Source organism: Ricinus communis, chromosome 10 (assembly GCF_019578655.1).
Source record: "Ricinus communis isolate WT05 ecotype wild-type chromosome 10, ASM1957865v1, whole genome shotgun sequence".
NCBI lineage: Eukaryota > Viridiplantae > Streptophyta > Magnoliopsida > Malpighiales > Euphorbiaceae > Ricinus > Ricinus communis.
Window position 1 is genome coordinate 9741293 of NC_063265.1, and position 26295 is coordinate 9767587.

A 26295-nucleotide genomic window follows, 5' to 3' on the forward strand; every position below is an offset into this window, starting at 1 on the left:
TATGAACTCTACAAGAGAAAGAAGAAAAAAAAAAGCTATTAAAAAACAAAAGTTTTCCTTGTTGATACTTAATCATACAACACAACATTGAAAGTGATTTGCAAAAGTTTTGTTCAATTAGTTTCTGTTTTGTTTTAACTTATACAACTGTCTTAACAAGTTATAGAGTTAAGACGCCGAATAGAACAAGTCATCATTGTTTTTAACACCACCACTTGGCACTCTCTCATTTGAGCCGGCCCCCCCTTCTTCTCCCTCCTTAAAATTCACCACTCCTGCCTTCTTCACTTCTCGTTTATTTTCTACTTTCGTGGGTTTTGCTTTTCCTTCAAAACCCATCAAGAATATAAACAATTTCAAGAACCCATCTCAAGAAATAGCATATTGAGGTTTCTTTCGGTTGTTTGGTTTCTCAAGAAAAGAAATGGACAGGCTTATAAGCTTGGACCCATCAAATCTTGTAGCTATCAGGATTGAACCAGGGCAGAAATGCTATGGAGAGCTCACTTTGCGCAACGTTATGTACACCATGCCGGTTGCATTCAGAATCCAGGCTTTGAACAAGACAAGATACACAATCAAGCCACAGTCGGGAATCATTTCTCCTCTTGCAACTCTAACTATAGAGATCACTTACCATCTCCTTCACACTTCATTTCTTCCTGAAACGTTTCCTTTCTGCGAAGACACGTTTCTTTTGCACAGTGTGGTTGTTCCTGGTGCATCGATCAAACATCCTACATCAAATTTCGATGTAGTACCTCAAGATTGGTTCACAGCCAGGAAGAAACAAGTTTTTATAGATAGTGGTATCAAGGTCATGTTTGTTGGTTCACCAATTCTTGCTCAGTTAGTTGCTGATGGATCAATGGATGAGATAAGAGAAGTCCTTGAGCGTAGCGATCCATCTTGGAATTCAGCTGATTCAGTTGATTCTAATGGACATACTTTGCTTCATATTGCTATAGCTCAAGGCCGTCCAGATATTGTTCAGTTACTTCTCGAATTCAAACCAAAAGTCGAGCTTCAAAGCCGATCAGGGTGTAGTCCTCTAGAGGCGGCTGCAGCGGCTGGTGAGGCTTTGATAGTTGAGCTTCTGTTAGCTAATAGAGCTAGCCCAGAAAGATCAGAGTCATCAACTTGGGGTCCACTCCATCTTGCAGCTAGTAATGGACATTTAGAGGTTTTAAGGCTCCTTTTACTTAAAGGAGCCGATGTCGATGCTGTAGCTAAAGGTGGTTTTACTGCGCTTCATATGGCTGTTGAAGAAAGAAGAAGAGATTGCGCTCGTCTTCTATTAGCTAGTGGTGCGAAAGCTGATATTCGGGACGCTAGTGAAGGTGACACCCCTTTGCATATAGCTGCAAGGCTAGGAGATGAAAACATGGTCAGATTGCTGTTACAAAAGGGTGGTGCAAATAAAGATATCCGCAACAAGAACGGAAAAATTGCCTATGATGTTGCTGCAGAATATGGCCATAGTCGCCTATTTGATGCACTGAAACTAGGCGACAGTCTTTGTATCGCCGCTAGAAAAGGAGACGTAAGAACCATACTCAAGTTGATTGAAAATGGGGCAGCAATAAATGGAAGAGATCAGCATGGGTGGACTGCATTGCATAGAGCAGCATTCAAGGGCAACGTCGAAGTTGTTCGCACTTTGATCGATAAGGGCATAGACGTTGACGCTAAAGATGAAGATGGCTACACTGCATTACATTGCACAGTGGAGTCAGGCCACGTAGATGTGATTGAATTATTAGTGAAGAAAGGTGCAGATATTGAAGCTAGGACTAATAAAGGTGTCACTGCACTACAAATCGCCGAGTCATTGCACTATGTAGGGATCAGCAGAGTGCTTATCCGTAGCGGTGCCGCTAAAGATGTTATTATGCAATTAGCAGCACCGGTGCACCAGCTTCCTTTTGGGAAAGGCGCTGCGGGGACCGAGGCAGAAAAGACAGTCAAGAAAAGGCAGCCTAGAGCAAGACCATTGAGGGGCAGCTTTGATCGGTCGACTCCATTAGCGGTGCTTTAGGCATAAGAGTCTTTCTTTTGGCTTCCTCATCACTTGCAGTTTTAAGGATCAAATTGATTCTTTTTCTTGTTTTTGTAGCAAAGATTTGTCTAAGTTGTTGACATAAAATATATATATATATATATATATATATATATATATATATATTAACCGTTCAATCTATGTAATGTATGACATAAGATAGATAGAGATATGCATATATATAGTTTGTTATTAGTTTCTCTCAAGGTAATTAAATGGATCGTGCACATTATCTTAATTATCTTTGGTGTCATGACCTTGCCCAAATGTAATTCAGGAATAAAATATTTTAGCTACTTATTAGAAAACAGCAACGAACGCAAGTTGGTGTTCTAATTCAAGACACTACCGCGCAGGCAGGCAGCGCATGTCCGGTCTTCTTGGGGCTGCCATTATTGCTTTGGTTCATGAAGTGCAAGCACATCACTTTTCAGCTACCAATAAGAGCTGCAAATTGATAGTGTGGCAGAGCCAGACACTCTTTCTTCGGCTAGGTTTGGGCAATCTCTTGCAAGTTTGGATTGGCTTCGTGACCTTACCCCTGTTGACTCTGTTTCTAACTTATACGATGAGTAACTTTTCTTTTTTCCTGGGTCACTTCCTTTCCAGCTGCACTCTTTTTCTTGTGATGGTTTTGTCCAGTTGAGTTGGATTTTCTTTAACAAGGTTTTTCAACGACATTTGTAAAGTGATCCTTGATGTACCAATGTTTAAATGGTTAATACAATGGCCAAGTGGCTGACATCCTTAACTCAATTAAATTTTGATTGAATTGAGTATTTAAACTTTACATATTATCATATTTAAATTTTTCATATGTAAAAATAATAATATTTAAAAAATAAAACATTCATTAAAGTAATAAAAAAAATATGACAACACTTCAAGAATAGAACAATCAAAATTAAAAAGAAAAAATATCATTAGAGATGCATTTAAAGAGAGATATTCTACAATACTTTAAAATAAAAATTTATTTAAAAATTCGGATCTTTAAAGCGTCTTATACCTTGTTATGGTAAACATACATTAAATCCTCGCTCTAACTCAATCTCGCTAACAAAAATTACAAGACCAACAAAAATCACAAAGTACAAACCTCTCGTAGAGCTTCTTTAAGGGCTTCACATATCAACATAATTAGAAAAATCCATAAACTTGTAGAATCAAACCACCACTACAATTTTTAATACGTTTGGGTTATTGAGCTAAGATGAACATGGAAACTGGGTGAGAGACAACAGACCTAGAAGTAAAGAAGCATTTAGGAAAAGTCGTATTTCAGGATAATTTTTTTAGAGAAACAAAAGGAGAGATTGTAGACAAGGGAGGAAAGTGATGATGCTGAAAAGAAGAATAAGGGCTTTGAGAAGAGGATTTAATAGGCAGGAGAGATCTTTGGGGGGGGGGTTTGAGGTATAAGAAAAATATTCCTCCTTTTACTTTATTTTATCATATTTTTATAGAATGCGATTTTTACAGGAGATTAATATAATACTTTTAAGGTCTATTAATAAAGGATTTGAATATGGCAATTTGTAATGTTCAAATGTCTAATTGAATCAAAATTAAGTTTACAAAATATAACAAATACAGGAGCCTAGTTACTTATTTGGCCCAATATAATTACAAAGAAGCAAATATAGGAAGTCGCTAGGGAGACTATATTGTTGCCTCCGCCTGCCAACTTATTATATGAATAACTTATAGCTAATACAGTCTTTCTTTTTAAAAATAAATAATAATTTAAAATTTAAAAGAATGAGAATAGAGAATAATGGACAGAGATACAATTGCATAAAATTTAATCAGTAAAAATATTAACAAAATTGTAATTAAAAAATAAAAGAAAAAGAAAAAGCATAGAAAAGAAATTAAATAACCATTCTTCTTTGCTTTTTTGTGGTTAGTTGGGACGCTGAGAGATACATTTAAGTAGCTTTATATATGACATAATTAAAACTTCAAAAATAAATAAGATATTAGCAAAAAAAATATATGAATATTGAAAAATCTATTTTAATCAAGTTGATCCTTTACGTGGCCCATCAGAATCACTGGAAGGTGGGCGTTTTTGGACGGATGAAAGATGCAAAAAGGAGGCCTAAAGAGAGCCCGTCGAAGGGCCCTTTGATTAATATAAAAAAAGTCACGAAAGATGCATTAAATTATAATATGCATTAGGATGTTGATGGTATGTAATTAGTGACATAAGCATGTTTAAAAAACAAAGATTAAAGATGTTAAGACAGAGAGGTGTTTGTTAAATTTGAAGAGAAAGGAAGGGAGTAGTAAAATGTAGCGATCAATGGGTTGGTGGTGGCAATCCAAGAAACTTATTATTCATACTTCTCTTCAACCACAAAACATATATATATATATATATATATAAATATATCCCTTTGTAAGGGTTGGTAGCTTTAGGTATTTTCTACCAACTGAAGCCATTTCTAAGATAGTTATACATATGTCTCCATCTAACTTGGGCGTCGACGAATTACATGGATGACTTGACCATCATCTTTTTGAGCTCCCCAATTTGTCTAATTACGACTTAATAATTGTCCATCCAAACCACTTAGACACTACTCAGTTTTTGGCCTTCATTTTCAGCTTTTCAATCTGATTTCTACGCCCACTATATTGCATTGTTTCCTTTTAGTTCTGTTGAGATGACATTTTGGAATTCAATTCCTGAAAAGGAAAAGGCAACACAATAAACTATATTTCCTTATTAGTTGAGAAGCGTAGCCACTAAAAATAAGAATTCTATTTTTTGGAAAAAATGGAATGCCACCCGACAATAAGAAACCTCTCTTACCAATTTTTAACCTTTGCAACCCAAAAAATGCTAAATATTCACCTACTGTAATATATAATAATTTTAGAAGATTATTTTATTAATCAAAAAAGCGATTTCAATATATTAAAAATATTTTTATAAAAAAATTATATACCACACCAGTCAAACATGAGTTGGTACAAATTAAAATAAAATAAATTAAATTGTAATATTACGACAAGATATTTGTAATAAATTTTTTTACATCGGGTTTCATTTTTAAAATGATTTTATTTTGCAACTAGATGAATATATTAATGTTTAATTAGATAAAAAATTATTCCTTATATCACATGATTATTGTATTAAGGATATGTAGAAAACATATTGAAGCTAAACTAATAAAGTGTATAATTATAAGAGTCGCGTCTTCCATAAAATTGGGAATTAGATTGAGTACCTCTTCTGTTGTTACTTTGGCAACAGAATAAAGTGAGCAAAAACGTCCAGCAATGAGCGAGCACGTGAGGTGCAGGAGGTGCTGATGGCGTTGCGCGTGTGATGGGCTCATGAGAAAGGAGCGTGGAACAGGAGAGATGAGTCAGATGGTGATTGTACGTGTACGGGTATGTGTGGTGGGTGAGAAGGCGCCAGTTGCAGCGGTAGCATAACCGTGATTTGGGAGTGCACCCACCACCGACACCGTCGTTGGGCTTCTGCTGTGCGTGTGAACAAATATTAATAGTACTAAATAAGAATGAACCTGGACCACATTCTGCTACGCATTCAACGCCGACTTTTGCACCATCCTCTAAGTCAGCAATCTCGAGCATTTTGCATTTAAATCTCAGTTACTTTTAAACCAAAAAAAATCTCAGGTCTATTCGGTGTAATCAATTACTGAGTTCAGTTGTAAGTTATTGAAAATTATATTTTTCAAATTATCTAAGAAAAAAGTAAAATTAATAGAATATATTGATAAAATTTACTTAAAACTTTTAATTATATACATATAAATTTTTTAAATTTATATATATATTGGCAAGGAACATTTATAAAACTCATCCAAAGTTTAAACGAACAGAGGAAAGTACGTCTACTGGACTGGACCCTTATTTATTATGAAATTCTTTTGCTGCAAAATGGTATCGCCAGCACTGGACCCTTCTTATTTACGGACAAAATTATAATGTACAAAACTAAAATATTTGCAATGAAAGTAAATACATTATATTTTCAAAAGCATATCCATTTATCATTGCCGACCAGATAAGCATAAGGTTTTACAGTAAAGTTTCAAGGATAACTGTGCATAGCATAATCAATTAAGAGGACAAGAACATAACATTACATTAGATATCCAAATTAGTTTTTACTTTCTCCTTAATATTTCCCAGCAAGGTTTAGTTTTATGTACCATTCTTTTCACCATCCCCAAAAAATAGAATGAGTTGTGAAAGTATGAGTCCAGAATTATTTAGCAAAGTGGCAAAATTGGATCAAATTCCAAAGCACAGATGACCCAACTTGTTTCCCAATGTTTTTCTTTTTTTCGTTGATATATTAGTAATCATTATTGCATGCAAGTTAAGTTAAATGATTATAACTGTACCAATAGGCATATTCCCTCACAGCACCGCAGTGGCACAAGTTCACAAGCTATTTGGACCACATTATCGCACACTTCATCTTAATTTGCAACCCTTGATTTTGAACGACCAATTTTGTAAAGTTTATATATTTGAGTAAAGAGTCATTCTTGTACATCAACATTGAAACAAAAACGAATTTTTTTATTTAATTATATGATTATTTATTCTAATTTATATTTTCAATTGAACAGCCTTTGAAATGCATACAGTTTAAATGAGTATTGCTACATCAAATTTTTTACCATTAGTAATATACTTATTTATATTTAAATTTTAACTTATTATACACTTGATTTTCTTTAATTACATCTAAACGCTTCTCCTCTCGAACAAGGACATGTGATTTGATTTTTACAAAATTGAATTAAAAAGAAGAAAAAAGCAGCTCAAAATAGTGCACGTGGGTTTTTCTTGTTTTGGACTTCCGGCTGTAGATGTTTGCAGGGTGTTGGGGTATTATTGATTCGTGTAATAATTGATTTGCAAAGCGTTTTGAGTATGAAAATAGAAATTTTATTGATATTCCAATCATATGCTTAAAAATAAAGAGATATACTGAGTCGTTTAAATTGTGTTTGATTAATTTGTAAAACTGGCTTATTTATTATTCTTCTTTTGGGAGGGGAAGAGGAATTTGTTCAAGAATAGTGGGGTAGGCAATTCCCTCAATGCTTTGTGTTTATTAGGAATAAATAAGGGATAACTCACCATTTTATTTTACTTTATTATTATTTTAAAGTTCAACAAACCTTATAATGGCTTTTTTTCTTTTCTTTTTGGGTCCATGCATATGGCAAATTGATAATCATTATATGGAGGAATTCTTTTCTTTTCAATTAATGGACTCTTGTGAAATTTCAATTTTTGTAACTTTAGAGGACTCTAACGTCATCCTCTCATGACTATCTCGTATAAATAAATAAAAGATTGTTTAAGATTAGGGCTATAATTAAAAAAAAAAAAAAAAACTAAATTACTAATTCTACAGCCTAAATTCATGAGTTTTGATTTTTGATTTAATTTAATATATATTTAAATATTATTTTTTAATATTTAAATAATTTTTATTCTTAATTTAGCTTAATATATATTTAAATAAATATTTTTATATAATACATATATACATATTGAATGAAAATACATATATTAAAAATTATTATAAAGATTATAAAAAGTAAATTCAAACCTTAAACTGATTGAATAATCAATTTACGGACATATACACATAAATTATCAATTTTGTTGAAAATGAAAAAAGACAAAACAACTTCCACTTAACCCTCGCCATTATCTTTTTTCTTTTTGGGTTACATTTAAGAATTAATCATAAAGTTCAGATTGTAAATACCAAATTAGTAAGTTTCTTTTTTTCTTACTATAAGCAGATGTTTTGAGTCCATTAATTAACAAGTGCTGAAATTTGAGATTAACACTTAGAAAAACAAAAGGAGAATGGATTGATGTTTGCTAATTGTGTTCATCGTGCATGCATATGTGGATTTCAACAGGTGCTCAAAGAGACTTGTTTTTAAGCATATGTATTGGTCCCACCTCACCTACTCATTCACCCAACAAACCCCATCTCTTTGATAATTAGGCATGGGTCATTCTTGTACTAATCCAAGGGTTATTTTAACCTTTTTTTGAAAAAAAACTAGATTACACATTAAAATAACTACAAAAAATTAATATTATCTTTTTATTATTAGGGTTTTAATCGATTGGCTATATATATTATTCACTGTAAATATAATAAATTCTTATTAATATTAATAGATGGTGAAATTTTTTATTTTGACTTAAAATCTTTCAATTCTAATTAAATATTATAAATTTTTTAGTAAAAATAGTAAGAATACCTACTGGGTTATTAAAATATGATTAATAATTCTTTTTATGTTAAAAAAAAAGGTTTTATTTTATAATTATTCTCCAAGCTTAGTGCAAAATACTGGCCCCCCACCACCAATCCCCACCAACCCTCACAGGCACAGCCACCAATTCACCAACTCTCTCTCTTCCTCTTCCTCTTCTCAGCCAATTTCCGTCTTGAAAACAACAATACTAAAACCAAAGAAATTACCCTAAAATTTTATCTGCAATTTTGACTAGAGTAGCGTTTGATGCAAGTCCCGCGCGTGGTCGTTTCTTCAAAATGCCTATTTGATTCCGTGCCACACTACATAAAAATACATGCCACTAAGCTTCCATGTCTGGACCATTGCTGTTTCGCTTAACATGTTTCATGAATTTTGAATATTAAGTCATAAAATAATACTCTTCACTTAGACGTGTGAATTGATTTCTTTATAATCATTATTTTAAGCTGCTACCATTCTCGGAATTATATTTGATAAGATCACAGTCAGATTTCATTTCATTTCATTTTATTATTATGGAAAATAATTATATTTTTCAATATAGAATTTGTGGGTGTCTAATGATTGATTGGTTGATAAATTTTTCTAATATTTGGTAATGTCTAGTAATAGTATTAATAAAAATAATATTATTATTTTACGTTTTAGATTAAAATATTTATTCATTATATTTATGTATTAATATTTTTTATACGATAATTATTATGATAAACTTCTATTGAACTTAGGCGTTATCATCTTATAATATTATATATATTATTAATAATAATATCATATATACATATTAATAATATAATTACATTCTAATTAGAATAAGTAGATTTATACTGTTTTAATCAAGTATTTTTGGACTTTAAATAGAGAGTGTACCCTATTTTATTAATTATAGTTACATGAATTTTGGTGCTTGAATAATACGCATTTCATTTTTTTTTAATTAAGAATAGATTCTTAAGAAGGAAAAATAAATATATTAAAAATATTAACAAACATATTTTATTTATGATGAGTTCGATCAATTACTAAAATATGTTAATTTTGCTTTAAAATGTCAGATATTGCAATTAAAACAACACTGGTTTAGTTTATGATAAAAACATCAAGAAAAAAATTTATTCGTTGCAAACACAATAAGTCAATTATTAATCACAAGTTGTTTTTGATGTTTAATCTATATATATATATATATATATATACATATGAAAATAAATTTTTAATATACTTACTCTTTCCTACGTGATATATTTCTTTTAACTATTTTTATGATCTAAATATAAATTTTTATTCTGTTATTATTTTATCAATTTTATTATATATATATATATATATATATATATATATATATATATATATATATATATATATAAAAGATCTTGAGTATTTTTATTAATTATTATATTTATCATAATTATTTTAAAAATATAATAAGTTTATATTTAAATAAATTTAAAATACCATATTTATTATTAGTATTATTTATGATCACATTAATTCTTTTATAACTATTTATAAAGTAATATCTTTTTAAATATTACTATATGTCATTTTTTTATTAAGAAATAATATGATATGACTTCATTAAAATTTTGTTACATAGAGACTTATGGAAAGATTTAGCATTTTTTATATATATCATATAAGTTTTATTTCTTAACTTTTATTTTTCTATTTCTAAAAAAATAAAAACTCTTAATTGTCATATTTTATTTATTAAATATTCTTTAATTTTAATTTTATTTTATTCACAAGCCACTGTCGGCTTCTTCAACTCAATTTCTTTATTATGAATTATTTTATAAACAAATAAATTTATTTTTATCTTTTTTTTAATGCTAGGTTAGTTAAATTCAAATCAATAGTGTTTTTGTATAAAAAAAGTATTTTAAGAGACAAATTTTCTTTTTTATTTTTAAAGTCATTTTTATACATTTTGATATATTCTTTTAAAGTTCTCTATCACATATTTTAATATAATTTTTTAACATAGTATTTTTTCTATTCTTTGAGGATATTTCTGTATTGTTTTAGTATATTATTTTTTTCTTAATGATTTAATTAAAACTTTCTCGGTTATATCATATTATTATTTTTTTCCATTTTTAACAATACAAGTTCAAATTTTTAAGTTTTTCTTGATTTTTTTTTCAGATATTTTATTTTAAAAAATAATAATTTGTTATTTTATTAGATATTGATTGATATTTATATAAATAAATTATTAAAATTATTTGATATTATCTTAATAATATTTTAACCTACCCAGAAGACGGACACTCATATAATTTTAAAGTAAAATAAAATAAAAATTGAATAAATAAAGTATTAAACATTCTTCACACTTTGTTTATTACAAATAATCACTTTCATTGAGTATTTGAGAGCAAACAACCAACAATTTAAAAAAATTGAATTTATTTATAAATTAATAATAATAATGTTTATATCATATTATTTTTTGTATAACTTACTATTTTTTTGATAGAATATAATTTACCATTCTAAAAAAAAAAATAGTTTATATATAAAAATAGGCATGCTTCTTAAATGTTTTAATAATTGAGTGAAAGTAAAATTTGTGTGATCATCTAAACAAAGAAGAATCCTTTACAATAAAATGAATCTAAAAATTATTGAATGAATAAGAAGCTTAAACCCTTGAAGAGGTTTTAAAGTTTTAAGCCATAAAAACCAAAATGACCACAAAAAATTAGAACTAATTATACAATGTGCGGGCCCCAATGGATCTACCAACCATACCCGGATCTTACTCCACGCTCCAACATAAGCGCGTAAAATTGAAAAACAAAACGAAAACAGATCTACCACTACAAGCAATTAGCAGAGCAGCAGCATTAGCCTCTTTCTCTATAAATAGCACAAAACACAAACTCCATAGCTCGTGCCTATCTCTTCTCTTCTTCTAAAGGAAAAGGAACCAGTCTTCATTTACCTTCCGGTTCTATCTCCGTAAGGTACGGTTCTTTTCCTTCCATTTCTATCACTCATTTGTGGCTGTCGCCATGCCCAATTTACTTCTTTTATGTCCGTCCTTATGCTCTGTCTTCTTCATTGTTTACTTCACTTTAAATTTGATCATATCGTTCATGTTAAAGACTGTCTAACGCACATCACATAATTCTGTTCATATACAGTTTTGTTTGCTCTCTTTCAATTGGAAAAAAAGAAAAGAAAATATTTTTATAGAACTCTGTTTTCTTTTTCTACAAGAGATCTGGTGAGTGTGCTGAATGTGTATGCTACTGATCTGTTTTTTCTTTAATTTTCTCAAGAGTGTTGTTTTTTGAGTGTTTTGTTGGATATCCATTTGGATTTTTAACGTTTTAACTGGCTTTTGGTATTTAGTTTGCTTTGTTTTGTAGCGTGTCTGTTTTTAAATGATGGTCGTTTGTTTTTGCTTTTTGAGTATCAGATCCCGTGTTTTCATGGTTTTGGGAATTTTCAGATCTGGGTTTTAACCTTTCCTTATTGGATTATATCAGTTTTCGAACATTTGATTCTGGTTTTTAGCAACATGGTATGTAGGTTCATGTAGAGATACATAAGTTGTTTCCAGGCTGGGCTCTATTAATGCTCTGTGATAAAAGTTGGATCTGCATTTCTTGTACATAAAAAGGTGTTAGATTGTATTGTTGTTGGAAAAAGTTTGTGTCTTTTCAGGTACTTAGCAATGACATTAGATCTCATAATCCAATTGAAATTCTCTGATTTGATGCACTTAAAAGAATAGTTTGATATATTCAAGTTTACTGTAACTGATGGTCACTCGATCCAAAGAATGGAATTGGATCATATCCATTCTATCTGCTATGCGTGTCATAGGTCTTGTGATTTCGATCCATGCAGTCCAGTTCATGAGATGGTTCCTGCTTATTACTTGCTGCACATGAAATTTGAAATTACTAATAAGATGACAGACATCAGAGCATTTTGTGTTTTGTGATTATTGACAGTTTCCCTAGCATACTGCAGATCTTGCACGGTGGATCTGCATTTATTGTGTAGTTGAATCATGGGAAAAGATTAATTTCTCGTTTGACTTGTTATTTGTAATTTGACATCACTTTATGAATATTTATTAGGAAGCTATAATGGATTTATCATTCATATAGCATGGATCTTATATCTTCCACAAATAATCTCCTAACAGGAATGGATCACTGTCATCTTTTGCTTGCTTTATGCTAAAAAACCTGTCTCTGCATATTTTATTGTATATTTCTTAATTAGTTTTCGAATGGAGGAGACTGACTTTTGATCTCGGTGTCATGTATGAAACAGAAAAATGGCTTCTCACATTGTTGGATATCCTCGTATGGGCCCTAAGAGAGAGCTCAAGTTTGCATTGGAATCTTTTTGGGATGGAAAGAGCAGTGCTCAGGACTTGGAAAAGGTGGCATCTGATCTCAGGGAATCCATCTGGAAGCAGATGGCTGCTGCTGGGATCAAACATATCCCCAGCAATACTTTCTCTTACTACGATCAGGTGCTTGATACCACAGCAATGCTTGGAGCTGTTCCACCTAGATATGGCTGGAATGGTGGTGAGATTGGATTCGATACATACTTCTCCATGGCTAGAGGAAACGCCTCTGTGCCCGCTATGGAAATGACCAAGTGGTTTGACACCAATTAGTAAGTAGTGATTTGAGCAAATGCCTTGCTTTCTGGCACTTTATGTAATGTGTTTATGTTAGCTAGGAAGAAAAACAGAGAAGCTTTACTGAGCAACCTGATAATGTCTTTGATTCAGCCATTTCATTGTCCCTGAATTGGGACCTGATGTCAACTTCTCTTACGCTTCTCACAAAGCAGTGACCGAATACAAGGAGGCTAAGGCGGTATGTACTCCGCTTTTGGAAGTTATTTTGGATTTGTGGATTTCTTTTTTGTATTTGTAGTTTTTTTTCATCAATTTTTTACTTTCAATAAATTGGTAAAATCACTCACATGTTCACTTGTTTCGCTGTCTCTTATGCAGCATGGAGTAGACACCGTTCCTGTTCTTGTTGGCCCTGTCTCTTATTTGTTACTTTCTAAACCTGCCAAGGGTGTTGAGAAAACCTTTTCTCTTCTCTCCCTTCTTGGAAAGATCCTTCCAGTCTACAAGTAAGAAATTCAACTCTTTCTTGGAATGTTTTAGCTATTTATGTTGATGTGAATTTACTAACTTCTTATTACAACAATTACTAACTTCTTATTACAACAATTACCACCTTTAGGGAGGTTATTTCTGAGCTTAAAGCAGCTGGTGCATCCTGGATTCAGTTTGATGAGCCTACACTTGTTTTGGATCTTGATTCTCACAAACTGCAAGCATTTACTGATGCCTACTCTGAGTTGGAGTCGACCCTATCTGGCTTGAATGTTCTCATTGAGACATACTTTGCTGACATCCCAGCTGAGGCATTCAAGACACTCACATCTCTTAAGGGCGTCACTGCATATGGTTTTGATTTGGTTCGTGGAACTAAGACCCTTGACTTGATCAAGAGTGAATTCCCCAAGGGCAAATACCTATTTGCTGGAGTAGTTGATGGAAGGAATATTTGGGCCAATGATCTTGCTGCTTCTCTTACCATCTTGCATGAACTTGAAGGCATTGTGGGCAAGGGTACTGATTCTTGCTTGCATTTTCATATGATGATCTGATTGTTTTGCCATTTTACACTATGAGTTAATAAATGTAATATCTTTGCAGACAAACTCGTAGTCTCCACCTCTTCTTCACTTCTTCACACTGCTGTTGATCTCGTGAACGAGACTAAGTTGGACAAGGAACTAAAATCATGGCTTGCATTTGCTGCCCAGAAAATTGTCGAAGTTAATGCATTGGCCAAGGCTTTGGCTGGTGAAAAAGATGAGGTACATGCACTATATTCATGTCATAACTAGCTATATAATATGTTATGATGAAGTAAAACTTCTATTATGGTTACTAGTACATAATCAGAGTGGCTCTGGGCTTCTATAAATTGAGTGGATTTTGAGTCATTTTTTACCAATTACCTGGTCGGGCATTTTATGCGTTGGTTTAGAGTTGCTTAGTTAATTAAGCTTTTGAATTGGTATTTTTCTGTTTAAGTGACCTGTTGAGTTTCTGTAGTATTAATTCATAGGGTATTTCTAATACTTTGTGCTTCAAAAGGATTTATCATCAATGTAGCGCTCAATTTTTCTGGCTTGATTTTCAGGCTTTCTTCTCTGCTAATGCTGCTGCACAGGCCTCAAGGAAGTCCTCTCCAAGGGTGACCAATGAGGCTGTTCAAAAGGCTGTAAGTCTCTTCTTGGTTCTTTTCATTCTGCTTTCAAGTAGTTATTTATGCTCAAATTCTTGTGGACTTACAATTTTATTTGTCCTTGTTTTGCCAGGCTGCTGCTTTGAAGGGTTCTGACCACCGCCGAGCTACAAATGTTAGTGCCAGACTTGATGCCCAACAGAAAAAGCTTAATCTTCCAATCCTCCCAACCACCACAATTGGGTCCTTCCCACAGACCATAGAACTCAGGAGAGTCCGCCGTGAATACAAGGCCAAAAAGTTAGTCAATATGGGAATTTTCATTAATCTTCCATTTGAAATTAATAGCATTTGGTTACTAATGTAATTTCTTGCCGTTCTCTCTAGGGTCTCTGAGGACGATTACGTTAAAGCCATCAAGGAGGAGATCAGCAAAGTTGTCAAACTCCAAGAGGAGCTTGATATTGATGTTCTAGTCCATGGAGAGCCTGAGGTAAACTTTTCTTCGAATTTGTTAGGAGGAGGAAAAGAAAGAAAGAAAGAAAAATAAGTGGAGTTATAGTTCTTTGCCTTTTCTTACAAGACGTATTCTTCCAGCTAAATGTGGCCATTCATGATTGCAGAGAAACGATATGGTTGAGTACTTTGGAGAGCAGTTGTCAGGTTTTGCCTTCACTGTCAATGGATGGGTGCAATCTTATGGATCTCGATGTGTGAAGCCGCCAATCATCTATGGTGATGTTAGCCGTCCCAACCCAATGACTGTCTTCTGGTCCTCGACAGCTCAGAGCATGACTGCCCGCCCAATGAAGGGAATGCTTACAGGCCCTGTCACCATTCTCAACTGGTCCTTTGTCAGAAATGACCAGCCAAGGTATATGTAAAACAAAATCATAAATGTTAGGAAAAGCTAACAGGAACTGAATTTGGTTCACTTGACATAATTTATTTTTCCCAATTTTCCAGATTTGAGACCTGTTATCAGATTGCTTTGGCCATTAAGGATGAAGTGGAGGATCTTGAGAAGGCTGGTATCAACGTTATCCAAATCGATGAGGCTGCATTAAGAGAGGGTTTGCCTCTTAGGAAGTCCGAGCAAGCTTTCTACTTAGATTGGGCAGTGCACTCCTTCAGAATCACCAATGTTGGAGTCCAGGACACCACCCAGGTTTCTGTCCAACTTTTCCAAACTCAAATCTGTTTCTGTTTGTTTTTTTTCTAGTATCCTGACATCAGGTTTGAATGACTTCAGATCCACACTCACATGTGCTACTCCAACTTCAATGACATTATTCACTCAATTATCGACATGGATGCTGATGTGATCACCATTGAGAACTCCCGTTCTGATGAGAAGCTCCTTTCAGTGTTCCGTGAGGGAGTGAAGTATGGAGCTGGCATTGGCCCTGGTGTATACGATATCCACTCTCCAAGAATACCATCAACTGAGGAAATTGCTGACAGAATTAACAAGATGCTTGCAGTTCTTGAAATGAACATCTTGTGGGTTAACCCTGACTGCGGTCTCAAGACTCGCAAGTATTCAGAGGTCAAGCCAGCTCTCAGCAACATGGTCGCCGCAGCCAAGCTCCTCCGCACTCAGCTTGCTAGTGCTAAGTGAGTTTTTCCTTAAGAGATGTTGGGAGTATAATCCCTTCCCAACCGGCTGGTTCTTACTGAAAACAGAAACATGGAATTATTGATTTAATAACTGTGGTTTTGTGATGAATACTTGGTAGGCATAATATGCCCAGAGGGCAATGATTTTTTTTTTTTTTTTTCTTTCCAATTCCTTTTTTCACTTTTCAATATTTTGTATTTTGCTTTTGCCTTCAATTTATTTGAAAGGCATTAAAAGAAAAAAAAATTGCTTAGTGTATTTTGTTTTCGAAATCAATGGAATGGAATGCCATTGCCAGTTTGTGCATTAACTGCTCTGCTATTGCATTTTCCAGCATATGAACAAATTTAAAACCAATTGTTTTGGAATTACAAGAAGTAATAATTAAAATGAAGCCAAACACTTACAACATAATCAATTAAATTGATAAATGTAACTCTTTACAAGAAAAGTGGAATACCCCATTGCCTTTCCAAATTTAAACTCCAAGATGAGCTTCAATTTGTTTTTTTATTTTTTATTTTTTTCCTTTTCCAAATTGCAATTTCTTACCATAGAAATGCTAACTAGTATCAATAATATAATTCTTAATCCATTATTTAATATTGTATTTATCTTTATTCTATTATATGAATGATTAAATAAAATAAATTAAAATTTAAGGACTAAATTTTTTTTTTTTTCCTTTTCTTTTGAACTGAATATGGACTTGGCTTAGAATTCAGTCATCATTCCTGTAAGTATCCGGCTTCACTCATATATACGTATCCGGCCAAACTGAATGAAAAATGAACTAACTACACTTGAGGTCAAGTGCCAAGAACAATTGGTCTCGAGAAGTGAAGGGTTTTTGAGTTCAAACTCCCATCTTTGTACTAAGTGAGATTTTGCCATCATGGCGAGTGCAAATGGTAAAATACTAACTGATTAGAAAGGATTCTACACACAATATAAAACAGGTGAAATAAAAAAAAATACACAAAACAAAGCTATAAGAGCTACCATCGGAAAATACGGAACTTACCAAAATATTCTATTACTAAATAGGTTCAAGATTATAACCTCCTATCTTTCATACTACTGTCCCTGTCAACGGCCATTAAATGCCATATTAGCGGCTTACTTCCTTCATTTTATTTGATTTTTTTCCACTCTAAATTTTTTTAATTATTTATCATTTTTATATATCCAATACAACAGTATTTTTTTTTTTTATCATTGTATTAATTTTATCTATAATCGATTTTCCAAAAATCTATAAATCTATAAATCTATAGAAGGGTGTATTAAATTTTAAAAATATCTATAGAAGTGTGATTTCATTCAACTATTCTTTTTCCTATAATTAAATATATTAAATATTTTCTTAATTCAAATAAAATACTAAAAAAAATGCCAATTTTTATGAAATGAAGAAAATATTTTATAAAATTTTTAAAATATAAATTTGCCATATAAAAATATGGTAAAGACGCTCTACAGTGATATAGTATGATTTTAAAATAATAACGGTAAAGAGGTAAAGAGCATATTTGGGTACTCGGACTTTATTTCTTTTGGCTTTAGATCCCTCTATCTTTGCAATTTAGTGCATTTAAGCCTTTAACTAAATTGAAGTTTATGTGTATTTGAAATTTACTTTTTAAATCGCACGAATCATATTATGAGTAATTGAATATAAATTTCAATAGATAGATATCAAAAAAATCATTCTTATATTCTCTCTTTATCTTATTTTCCTATCTTTTCAATCTCTTTTCCAAAGTTAAAAAAGAAAAAAGAAAAAAATGTTCTAAGGAAAAAATCTAGTGAAATAGCTAGTCCATTATTTTATTTCTCAAACTCCTAACTATGAAACTTTTAATTCAAATCCTAATTAAAATAATTTTTAAAATGCTATCATTTTCAGTGTATTAACTCTATTTAATTTCATTTGATTCCACTGAAAATGTGAATCTACAGATGTATGAATTAGTTTATAGATTCATTAGTTCCTCTCATTTTACTTTCTATTTTATTATTGTTTCTTTGGTTCTTAAGCATGAAAAGAAAAGGAACAAAAAATAAAGCAACAACTAATTGGTTCTTAAAAGAGTGTTAGTTCCTAATCATGTCATATGTATTGATCATGAATTAAATTTTGAAGACAAGTCTTCTTCAATTTCTAAGAATAATACAAATTCCACTCATTTATTGGTTTCTTTAGCTTTAAATGATTTGATTTTGAATAATGATGAAGAGAGGAGATGAAGATTAGAATAATAGAGTTTTATTTGGTTTTTAGTGAGAGATGTGTTTCTTTCCTTTATTTTATTACATAAATATTTTTTCTTAATCTTCATAATTATCTTTTTATTATTAAACATAATGGCATTAAACAGTAAATTAGTTTTGTTTAACCAATGTAATATATTTAGTTAGGAACATGAATACTTTGCAATTTTTCCAAAAAGAAATGTAAAATTCAAGAGCCCAAATATGCTTTTGCCAACAATAAATTAAAACCTTTACTACAAGTGTTGGAGTTTTCCTCTTAAAGTCTCAACACTAAAGTGCCTTCCCACTGCATTCAATTAGGCTTGGAATTTAGATAGTTTCGATCCTTTTTTTTTTTTTTTTTTTTTGGCCCATATAAATGTTGACTGGTATTAATATTTTTAAGAATATAATTAATTTATGATGTCATTTGGAACTATTTATTGAATTTAAATAATATATCCTCCATCCAATTTTGATATATGCCATTTTTTTTATACGTCAAAGAATATAAGCCACTTGCTCTTTTTATTTGTTGGTTAATGATTAAGTATGTCTAGAATAATCTTCGCTAGTTAATATAAATATTAACACTTATAACTATTTATTTACTTGACTTTGAAATTATAATTTATTTAAATCTTAAGCTTATAAATAGATTGGTTTAAGTCTATTAATATTTGGATTATTGTAGATGACATCTCTATTATGAATATTTCATTAAAAATGAATGATATTTTTTGAAAAACTAAATTTCTTGATTTTTGTAAATTAAAATAACCTATTAAAATCAAATAAGGAAAAAGTATTTATTATTTATTCTAGTTATAAAAACTACGAACCACATATCAAAATAAATGAATTTAGGAAAAAGTAAAAAAAAAAAAAAAAAGATATTCGTCACAAAAAGGTGATGTTCTCTTTTAGAGGAAAGTAGGGCGATTCTTGTTGGCACATGATCTTTGAGTTACACTTAAGTATTCTTTGAGTTAAATGATAATATTCATGATTGTTAAAGGAAAATGTTACACTATTAGCATTTTGATGCTAAATTAATTTAACACCGTTCATTTAAGTTAAATAGTCAATTTGCCCCTTAAACTAATTTTCAATATTTAATTTGCTTCAAAATTAGCATTTTTGCCATATTACTTTAGAAAATTTCCATCAATGACTAAAATTTCCCAAATTTTTACTTTTAGAACATGTATATGCCATATGCACGAGTTCAGAAGAGCGAGGAGAAGAGTCGTCCATTCGTTAAGAAGTGAAATGCTTTGATCATTCAATTAAAGACAATATTGAATTAGAATAATATTTTAGCACCATAAAATTCTTAACAAGAAAGAATTCACGTATACTCTGTTGTGGGTTATTAACCTACCTTTAGTTCCGAAATAAATTTTTTACAATAACAATTTACTTATGCAAAAGAAGAATCGATAACTTCTATTCCAGCAGTTTATGTACCTGCAGATGATTTGACTGACTCTACTCTCGCCACGACATTTACACATTTAGATGCTATAGTTGTATCCAACAATAGATCTTTTAGATTCAACATCAACTATGTTCTTATATGATATCATTGGTGAGGAATACTATGAAACTGCACAAAAAATTAATTCGAATGCCACTTTAATAAAAAGAATCCAAAAAGACCAAGGATCCTTGAGACTTTCTTTAAAAGCCTTAACTGTTGAGGAAATTAGAGGACAATGTTGTTGCTGTTAAAAAACTCGAATATAATGAGTCCTTGGGTATCAAGGCCGCCCATCACTATCACTGGAGGACAAAGAATAGCTTGTGCAAGTTTTTGGCACAACTTTCTTTTCACTGATTCACAATGTACATCGCCAATCAGTGCTTTGCACTTCCACTGAAAGACTTCTTTGTCATTCCTCTCACTCATTCACTCTCTCTCTCTCTCTCTCTCTCTATATATATATATATATATATATATAGCCTAGGTACAAAAGAATGGGAATAGTTATCTACTAATGAAAAGTCTTGGTGTCATTAGGTCAATAAGCTGATTTTGAGATAAAATTGGATTTTGAGAAATTATTTCGGAGCCTAATTGATTTGTATTATTAAAGAAATTATTTTTTAAAGGTAATCTTCTTCATGTTTGCCGACGTCATCACAAGTTAAATACTAGAATATATATATAAAAAAAGATCAGAACTCTGGTATGCAAACGGTGTAATTTTTGGTAATCTCTCCTATTTGAAGTAAAACAAACACGACATAAGCAAACAGAGAGAGAGAGAGAGAAAAAGAGAGACGTGATACCGGGAAAATGTATAAAACGAAGCTTCAGGAGCTATGTCACCAGAAAACATGGAACTTACCGGAATATTCTACCACTAAAGTGGGTCAAGATCACAATCCTATCTTTCATGCTACCGTCATTGTAAACGGCTATTCCTTTTCCTCTTCGTCTCCCTCCAAGTCCTCTAAACTCGCTCAGAACAACGCCGCTAAGCTCGCCTTTGATCACTTCTCCTCCGTCTCTCTTCCTCCTGGTAATTACTTCTTATTATTACTAAATCAGACCCGTTACTACTACTTTTATTGCTTATTTTACAGAATCAATTTCTTAATGTTAAATTCCCTTTTGGTTTATTATTGTAGTTACTGCGGTTTCTACGAGCACAAAATCAAGCACGAATAATAATAATAATAATAGCAGTAATAATTCTTCTGGTGGAACATTACGAATAAATATAGAAGAAACAAATCAAATTCCTTGTATTGCTAATAACGATGGCAAACTCACAGGTAATTTTCTTACTCTGGAGCTAAACCTGTTTACATGTTTTTGTTATTTCATTTTTTTTGTCAATGCCTCTTACACTCGCAATCAGTTAGGTATTTAAAATTATGTGTTCTAGGTTAGGTATGCGACTCAAAATATATTTTCATATTCTAATCTTGATTTTACTTTTGATGATTTACTGATACGATTTTGTCTTTGGACCGAAAGATGTGCAGCAGCACTTGTACAAAAATCTGTTGCAGAGCTATGCTCAAAAGAGAGGTCTGCCTCTCCCTATGTATTCTTGCGAGCGTCAGGGTCCGCCTCATGCTAGTCTCTTCAAGTGTAAGGTCACCATTGATGGAAAAAGTTATGAGTGTCTAGATTTTTTCCCCACGGTAAGCAAGGCTGAGCACGCTGCTGCAAAAGCTGCACTGACGTCATTGGCACCGGATGGAGCTGAAGAGGCTAGTCTTCTATTTACTTCATAGCCCTTCTTGTCACTTATGCCACATCTATTCACTAACTCGTTTCTTTTGCATGAACAAATTTTTATGATTGTAATATTATCAATTATTATTTTAGACTCTACTTTTCTTCCTTAGGATGAATTTGCTTACAAGAACCTTTTACAAGAACTGGCTCAGAAAGAAGGATATGGTCTGCCATCTTACAGTACAGTTACATTTGGTGAATCTCACAAGCCAACTTTTGCTTCAACTGTGGAGGTAAAGGGAGAGTTTTTTACTGGACAGCAAACTAGAACTAAGAAGCAGGCTGAGTTTAATGCAGCAAAGGTTGCTTACAAAGCTCTAAAACAGCGTATGTAAATAGACCTAATATTTCATACACATACTGTATGGTTGTATTTATATTCTTTCATGCTTATTTCGTTCTATCAGCCAAATTCTTGATTTTTTGTCAGCAATCTCTTAATTAATAAGGAGTTTCTTTAAAAAAAATTGTGGTGACAAACCTTTGATAGTTTTACTAGAAAGATTCAGGCTTCTCTCACTATACTTTATCAAAGGATTTAGTTCCTATAAAAACCTTAGGGTTTCTCTTCAAGAACTTAAATTGCTAGCTAGTATTTGATAATGGGAAAACCCAGTTCAGGATTGCATTAATACTGTGGTCAGGATAGTGGGAAAGGTGGAAGAAAGGTGAAGCCAAGGAAGAAGAGGCTGTTTTGCTATGGTATGAATTTATAGGGCACTGTGTCTTCTCTTAGTAAATAAAATTGTAATTTCACCAATATGCATTTTCAGTGATGGCAAGAAAGCTATGATCATTTATGTTTAGCACGTTCTCTTCTGAGCTTTCTTACTGGAATTCTGTAGCCATTGTTTGCATAAAGGACATCAATAAGTAGTTCCACTAAAGGAACAAGGGAAAAATTGGGGTCAAGAGAAATGCCATGAAATGGAGTTTTAGGCTTCATGAACGGCATCAAGTCAGTAGGTAAAGTTTGTGATACTGGAGGATAGTCTGATAGTAGATTGTAAATTGATGCACTTCTTGTCATCCTTTTACCAAAAAGGGAAACAGTAATTCAACAAGTTTGGAAGCATTTGCTAAAATAGGCGTCATGAATGTAATAGTCTGTTTCTAATGCTCAATAAAATATCATGGCTTCTTTTTCAGGCAACTCAAAGCAAAGCTCAACGGTTCTTCTTCCTAGCAATACAAGTCATCAGCCAGTGGGTTCTTGTTCTGGAAACTCGAGTCAGAGCCTTATGGCTTCCTCTTTGTCTAACCTGAAACAGAGGCCTATTACTTCTCTAGGCAATTCAAGACAGAGTGCTCAAAGTCTGTCCCCTCCTCACCAAAAGCAAAAAGTTGTTCAGTTCACTTCTTCTAGCTCACGGTCAGATCTCGCTGCTTATCTTAAACAGAATGTTCAACCTAGAATGCCTGGGCGTGACAAACAAGCCGAGGAGGATAGAGGTAATTATAAAAGGTCACAGGCATTCCTACAGATAAGTCCGTCAATGAGGACTAACTCATAATGGGTATTTTCATAATCTAATAGGACAGAAATGAAGTGTTATACTGACCTTTGCCTGCATTTTATTTGCCATCTCATGAATGGTCAATAGTTTTAACAGGAACGGCATGAAATATGGAAAAATATTCATATGTCAACTGCAATTGAGATTCCAGGGCAGCTTTTCCTTAGTTATCATTAGTAGGTGATATTATAGACATTAGTGTGGGTCATTTGCTTTAATCCACTTTCAGATGTAAGTACTGTTTAGAAGATGTTTCTTAATGTTATGATTTCATTTCACATGTTGGGCAACATTTGCTCACCTGCACGACATGCAGACACAGACACTCTAGTTCATTGGACATGAAGGATCTTTGATCTTTTTGGCTAAGTGCATCCACACTTTCATTTATAACTAATGGCATCTACATCTGAGAGCATTCTCTTTTGAATTGTTGACAGAAATTGCTGAAGTTAGCAGTGCTCCTCCCACCACAAGTGCTAATGTTATCAGTTGTGATCCCCACATTGCATCTGCAGGACCAGAAAGCTGCTGTAAAAAAAATATTTCACTTTCACCTTGCCCACTTATCTCTTCTTTGCCTGATTCGGCCGTAAGTTCAAGCATTGAGCATCCAACCGGGAAAAATATGTTGCTCCATAATAAGGTTACTGTTCATCCACGTGGGACAAACATGACATATCCTCCAGGCAGCACTGTGTTGCCCATGAGCGATGACAACTGGGTCGCAGTGCAGACACTTCAATCCAGTCAGTAAAGTTTAACAGAGACGAATGAAACTGTTGCCAGTAACTTTATTACCTTTCTAATTATGTGGGTCTCAGACATTCAATACAAACTATGCTCGTTGTGAATGCATAACTGAATATATTAGGCACCAATGGCATGTTTGTTATGATGTAATGGAACGTAATATAATCCATAATCTGTAGTCTAGTGTAATGTTAATTTCCTTTTATGTTTGGCGATGTGAGGGTTACCAGATGCATTGTTCAAGTACTTCGCATATTTTCTTCCTCTTGCGGATTACAAAGAGCTCAGACAAGATAATGAGTAAAGATTCTTTCACGTTTAACAATGTTTACTCTTTTGATAGTGCTCCAAATATAACATAGAATCTCTCTAAGAGGAGAAGAGAGATAACATACACGAAAGATGGTAGTCATTTCTCCTGTAACAGATTCCACATTGGACTCAGACAACCTATTCAGAAGACCTGCAAGATATTGAAAATTAATACAGCAAATATGCATTTGAAGGATACAAAAATGCCAAAGTTTATACAAGCACAATTTCATACCACGAATCCTTCTGCGAATTCGAGCTTGCTCCTCGGACTCCTTCCCTACATGAGATCTCAAGTGAGGAGCCACATACTTCATACTACTTGCTACTGAAGGTGTATTAGTAGGAGTTTCCTGTAATGCCACCTCTACCTCTGCCTCATGGGCTTCTGCTTGCTTAGACGCACTATTATTTGTGTCTCCTACTGTATCACCTTCTTGCTTTTGCTTTGACTTTTTTCTCCTTCTCTTGCGTGAAGTTGTCTTGGTGGCACCTTCTTCCTCTTTTAACTCTGCACCAGGGTTTTCCTCTATATCAAAACCTCCACTGATAATACCACCATTAGTTGTGTCTGCAGCTAGAACCTCTTCTTGCTTCTGCTTTGATTTGTTGCGCTTTCTATTTTTCTTATGTGAAACTGTATTAAGTCCATTTTCTTCCCATTCCATCTGTGCATCCTCTGGCTCATAAACTCCACCCATGATATCAGAATCTATCTTACTGTTTTCAAGTCTCTCAACTGGAAACTCATCAGCATCTGGCCCACAGTCAAAAATCCCATCCAATAACAGATTTAATTCATCATCTGTGCCCCTCAATTTTCCATCCTTCACCCTAAGTTTCTTGGAAAGTCTCCTCTCTATTTCCAGATCCTCCTGTGCCAACAAGTCCCCCTTTTTCATATCCATTTCAAGAAACTCTAGAAATTTTGTTTTTGCATTCCTCTTCAAACCCTTCCTTTGTTTCACTGTCTTTGAAGCAGAAGAGCCATTATTTTGAGATGACCTTGACTTAGCTTCCTTTGTTTTCACTCCCACGTTTTTTCCCTCTAAATCCTGATGTCTCCCAGAGTTAGTATCCTGTGGTTTACCATCTCTCTCACTCAAATTTTGAATAAATGAATTGCTTGATTTGTTTACATTAGGCTTTGAATCCCCATATATTCTTTTAGCTTGTTCTGCTCGCTTAAATATTTGTGATTTCTGTTAAAAGTAAATCAGCACCATTGTAGTCCACATAATACAGAAAGAGAAAGTATAAAACTTACTCCTTAATAAAACAAAGTACAGTCAAATCCTACATACCTGATGTTCAAGCCAAGATTGATGTTTTTTCTGATTCTTTGATTGCTTAGCTTCTTTTCGCCTTTCTCGGCGTGACATTGGAGCACTCATTTTTTCTGTTGAGACAATCAAACGAAAGTTACACATTTTCTTTTCATCAAAATATTGATAACTTAAAAGCAATCCAAATCGATCAAAGAAAAGACAAGAAAAACTTTCATAACAAATTAGTAATCAGGATAGTTTAAAACAACTAAAAAACAAAATTTCAAATTCGAACCAAATTGGAGATATTAAAAAAAAAAAAAAAAAAAGAAGAAGAAGAAGAAGAAAGAAATCCTCATCCTACATACTGTGTAAGTGATACAACACAAACTCTATTCAGGTACCAGTGATAGCAAAAGTACCTTTTAATACCTTTTAAATGAACTGTATAGTAATACAACAAACGCTCTATTCAGGTAATAGTGACAGCAAAAATACCCTTTAAAACAGCGTCGGCGAAGGTACCCGTTTAGCAGCGCAGCTGAGGTCCTGGAATTGAGCTTGTCGAGTGTGTGGAGGTCTTCCTGATTTCCACTGTAGAAGTAGAGTCAGATGTATATAGTATTTTAAGCCCAACTCGTCCTTGAGCTTCGCGCTTATGTCCAATATTGTTCTTTTGGGC

General features: G+C 32.8%; 4 protein-coding genes across 7 annotated transcripts; 3 read left to right on the top strand and 1 right to left on the bottom strand.

Moving 5' to 3' along the window:
* Nucleotides 1-321: 321 nt before the first annotated feature.
* Nucleotides 322-2141, top strand: LOC8282374 (protein VAPYRIN). Its single transcript, XM_002525662.3, has one exon. It carries the CDS (start codon nucleotides 425-427, stop codon nucleotides 2036-2038), a length of 1614 nt encoding a protein of 537 aa, XP_002525708.1. The 5' UTR covers nucleotides 322-424; the 3' UTR covers nucleotides 2039-2141.
* Nucleotides 2142-11192: 9051 nt separating this feature from the next.
* Nucleotides 11193-16561, top strand: LOC8282375 (5-methyltetrahydropteroyltriglutamate--homocysteine methyltransferase). 2 transcript variants are annotated; one of them, XM_002525663.4, is made up of 12 exons: nucleotides 11193-11345; nucleotides 12673-13026; nucleotides 13145-13232; nucleotides 13373-13500; nucleotides 13614-14005; nucleotides 14093-14256; nucleotides 14586-14666; nucleotides 14764-14930; nucleotides 15018-15123; nucleotides 15254-15504; nucleotides 15597-15798; nucleotides 15883-16561. In XM_002525663.4, the coding sequence occupies exons 2-12, from the start codon at nucleotides 12677-12679 to the stop codon at nucleotides 16249-16251; spliced, it is 2298 nt and encodes a 765-aa protein (XP_002525709.1). In that variant the 5' UTR covers nucleotides 11193-11345; nucleotides 12673-12676; the 3' UTR covers nucleotides 16252-16561. The 2 variants fall into 2 exon arrangements, with proteins under 2 accessions (XP_002525709.1, XP_048225545.1); XM_048369588.1 differs by lacking the exon at nucleotides 11193-11345 and adding an exon at nucleotides 11490-11608.
* A 4114-nt stretch (nucleotides 16562-20675) lies between these two features.
* On the top strand, nucleotides 20676-24248 carry LOC8282378 (double-stranded RNA-binding protein 1). The gene is made up of 6 exons (XM_015723332.3): nucleotides 20676-21035; nucleotides 21145-21291; nucleotides 21497-21735; nucleotides 21874-22090; nucleotides 22913-23215; nucleotides 23721-24248. The coding sequence occupies exons 1-6, from the start codon at nucleotides 20810-20812 to the stop codon at nucleotides 24035-24037; spliced, it is 1449 nt and encodes a 482-aa protein (XP_015578818.2). The 5' UTR covers nucleotides 20676-20809; the 3' UTR covers nucleotides 24038-24248.
* Nucleotides 24249-24315: 67 nt separating this feature from the next.
* On the bottom strand, nucleotides 24316-26281 carry LOC8282379 (nucleolar MIF4G domain-containing protein 1 homolog). 3 transcript variants are annotated; one of them, XM_048369630.1, is made up of 4 exons: nucleotides 26139-26281; nucleotides 25650-25744; nucleotides 24581-25547; nucleotides 24316-24496 (listed from the first exon to the last, which is right to left on the bottom strand). In XM_048369630.1, exons 2-4 carry the CDS (start codon nucleotides 25737-25739, stop codon nucleotides 24318-24320), a joined length of 1236 nt encoding a protein of 411 aa, XP_048225587.1. In that variant the 5' UTR covers nucleotides 25740-25744; nucleotides 26139-26281; the 3' UTR covers nucleotides 24316-24317. The 3 variants fall into 3 exon arrangements, with proteins under 3 accessions (XP_048225587.1, XP_048225586.1, XP_048225588.1); XM_048369629.1 differs by having other exon boundaries at nucleotides 26112-26264; XM_048369631.1 differs by lacking the exon at nucleotides 26139-26281 and adding an exon at nucleotides 26036-26075.
* Between the last annotated feature and the right edge of the window lie 14 nt (nucleotides 26282-26295).

Coding starts and splice junctions, on each gene's coding strand:
- LOC8282374 (XM_002525662.3), top strand. CDS start 425: ATGGACAGGCTTATAAGCTTGGACCCATCAAATCTTGTAGCTATCAGG.
- LOC8282375 (XM_002525663.4), top strand. CDS start 12,677: ATGGCTTCTCACATTGTTGGATATCCTCGTATGGGCCCTAAGAGAGAG. Junction 14,667..14,763: donor ATGAGGCTGTTCAAAAGGCT/GTAAGTCTCTTC, acceptor TTGTTTTGCCAG/GCTGCTGCTTTGAAGGGTTC. Junction 15,799..15,882: donor GAGTCCAGGACACCACCCAG/GTTTCTGTCCAA, acceptor GAATGACTTCAG/ATCCACACTCACATGTGCTA.
- LOC8282378 (XM_015723332.3), top strand. CDS start 20,810: ATGTATAAAACGAAGCTTCAGGAGCTATGTCACCAGAAAACATGGAAC. Junction 21,036..21,144: donor CTCCGTCTCTCTTCCTCCTG/GTAATTACTTCT, acceptor TTATTATTGTAG/TTACTGCGGTTTCTACGAGC. Junction 21,736..21,873: donor CACCGGATGGAGCTGAAGAG/GCTAGTCTTCTA, acceptor TTTCTTCCTTAG/GATGAATTTGCTTACAAGAA.
- LOC8282379 (XM_048369630.1), bottom strand. CDS start 25,739: ATGAGTGCTCCAATGTCACGCCGAGAAAGGCGAAAAGAAGCTAAGCAA. Junction 25,548..25,649: donor AATCTTGGCTTGAACATCAG/GTATGTAGGATT, acceptor TACTTTTAACAG/AAATCACAAATATTTAAGCG. Junction 24,497..24,580: donor AATTCGCAGAAGGATTCGTG/GTATGAAATTGT, acceptor AATATCTTGCAG/GTCTTCTGAATAGGTTGTCT.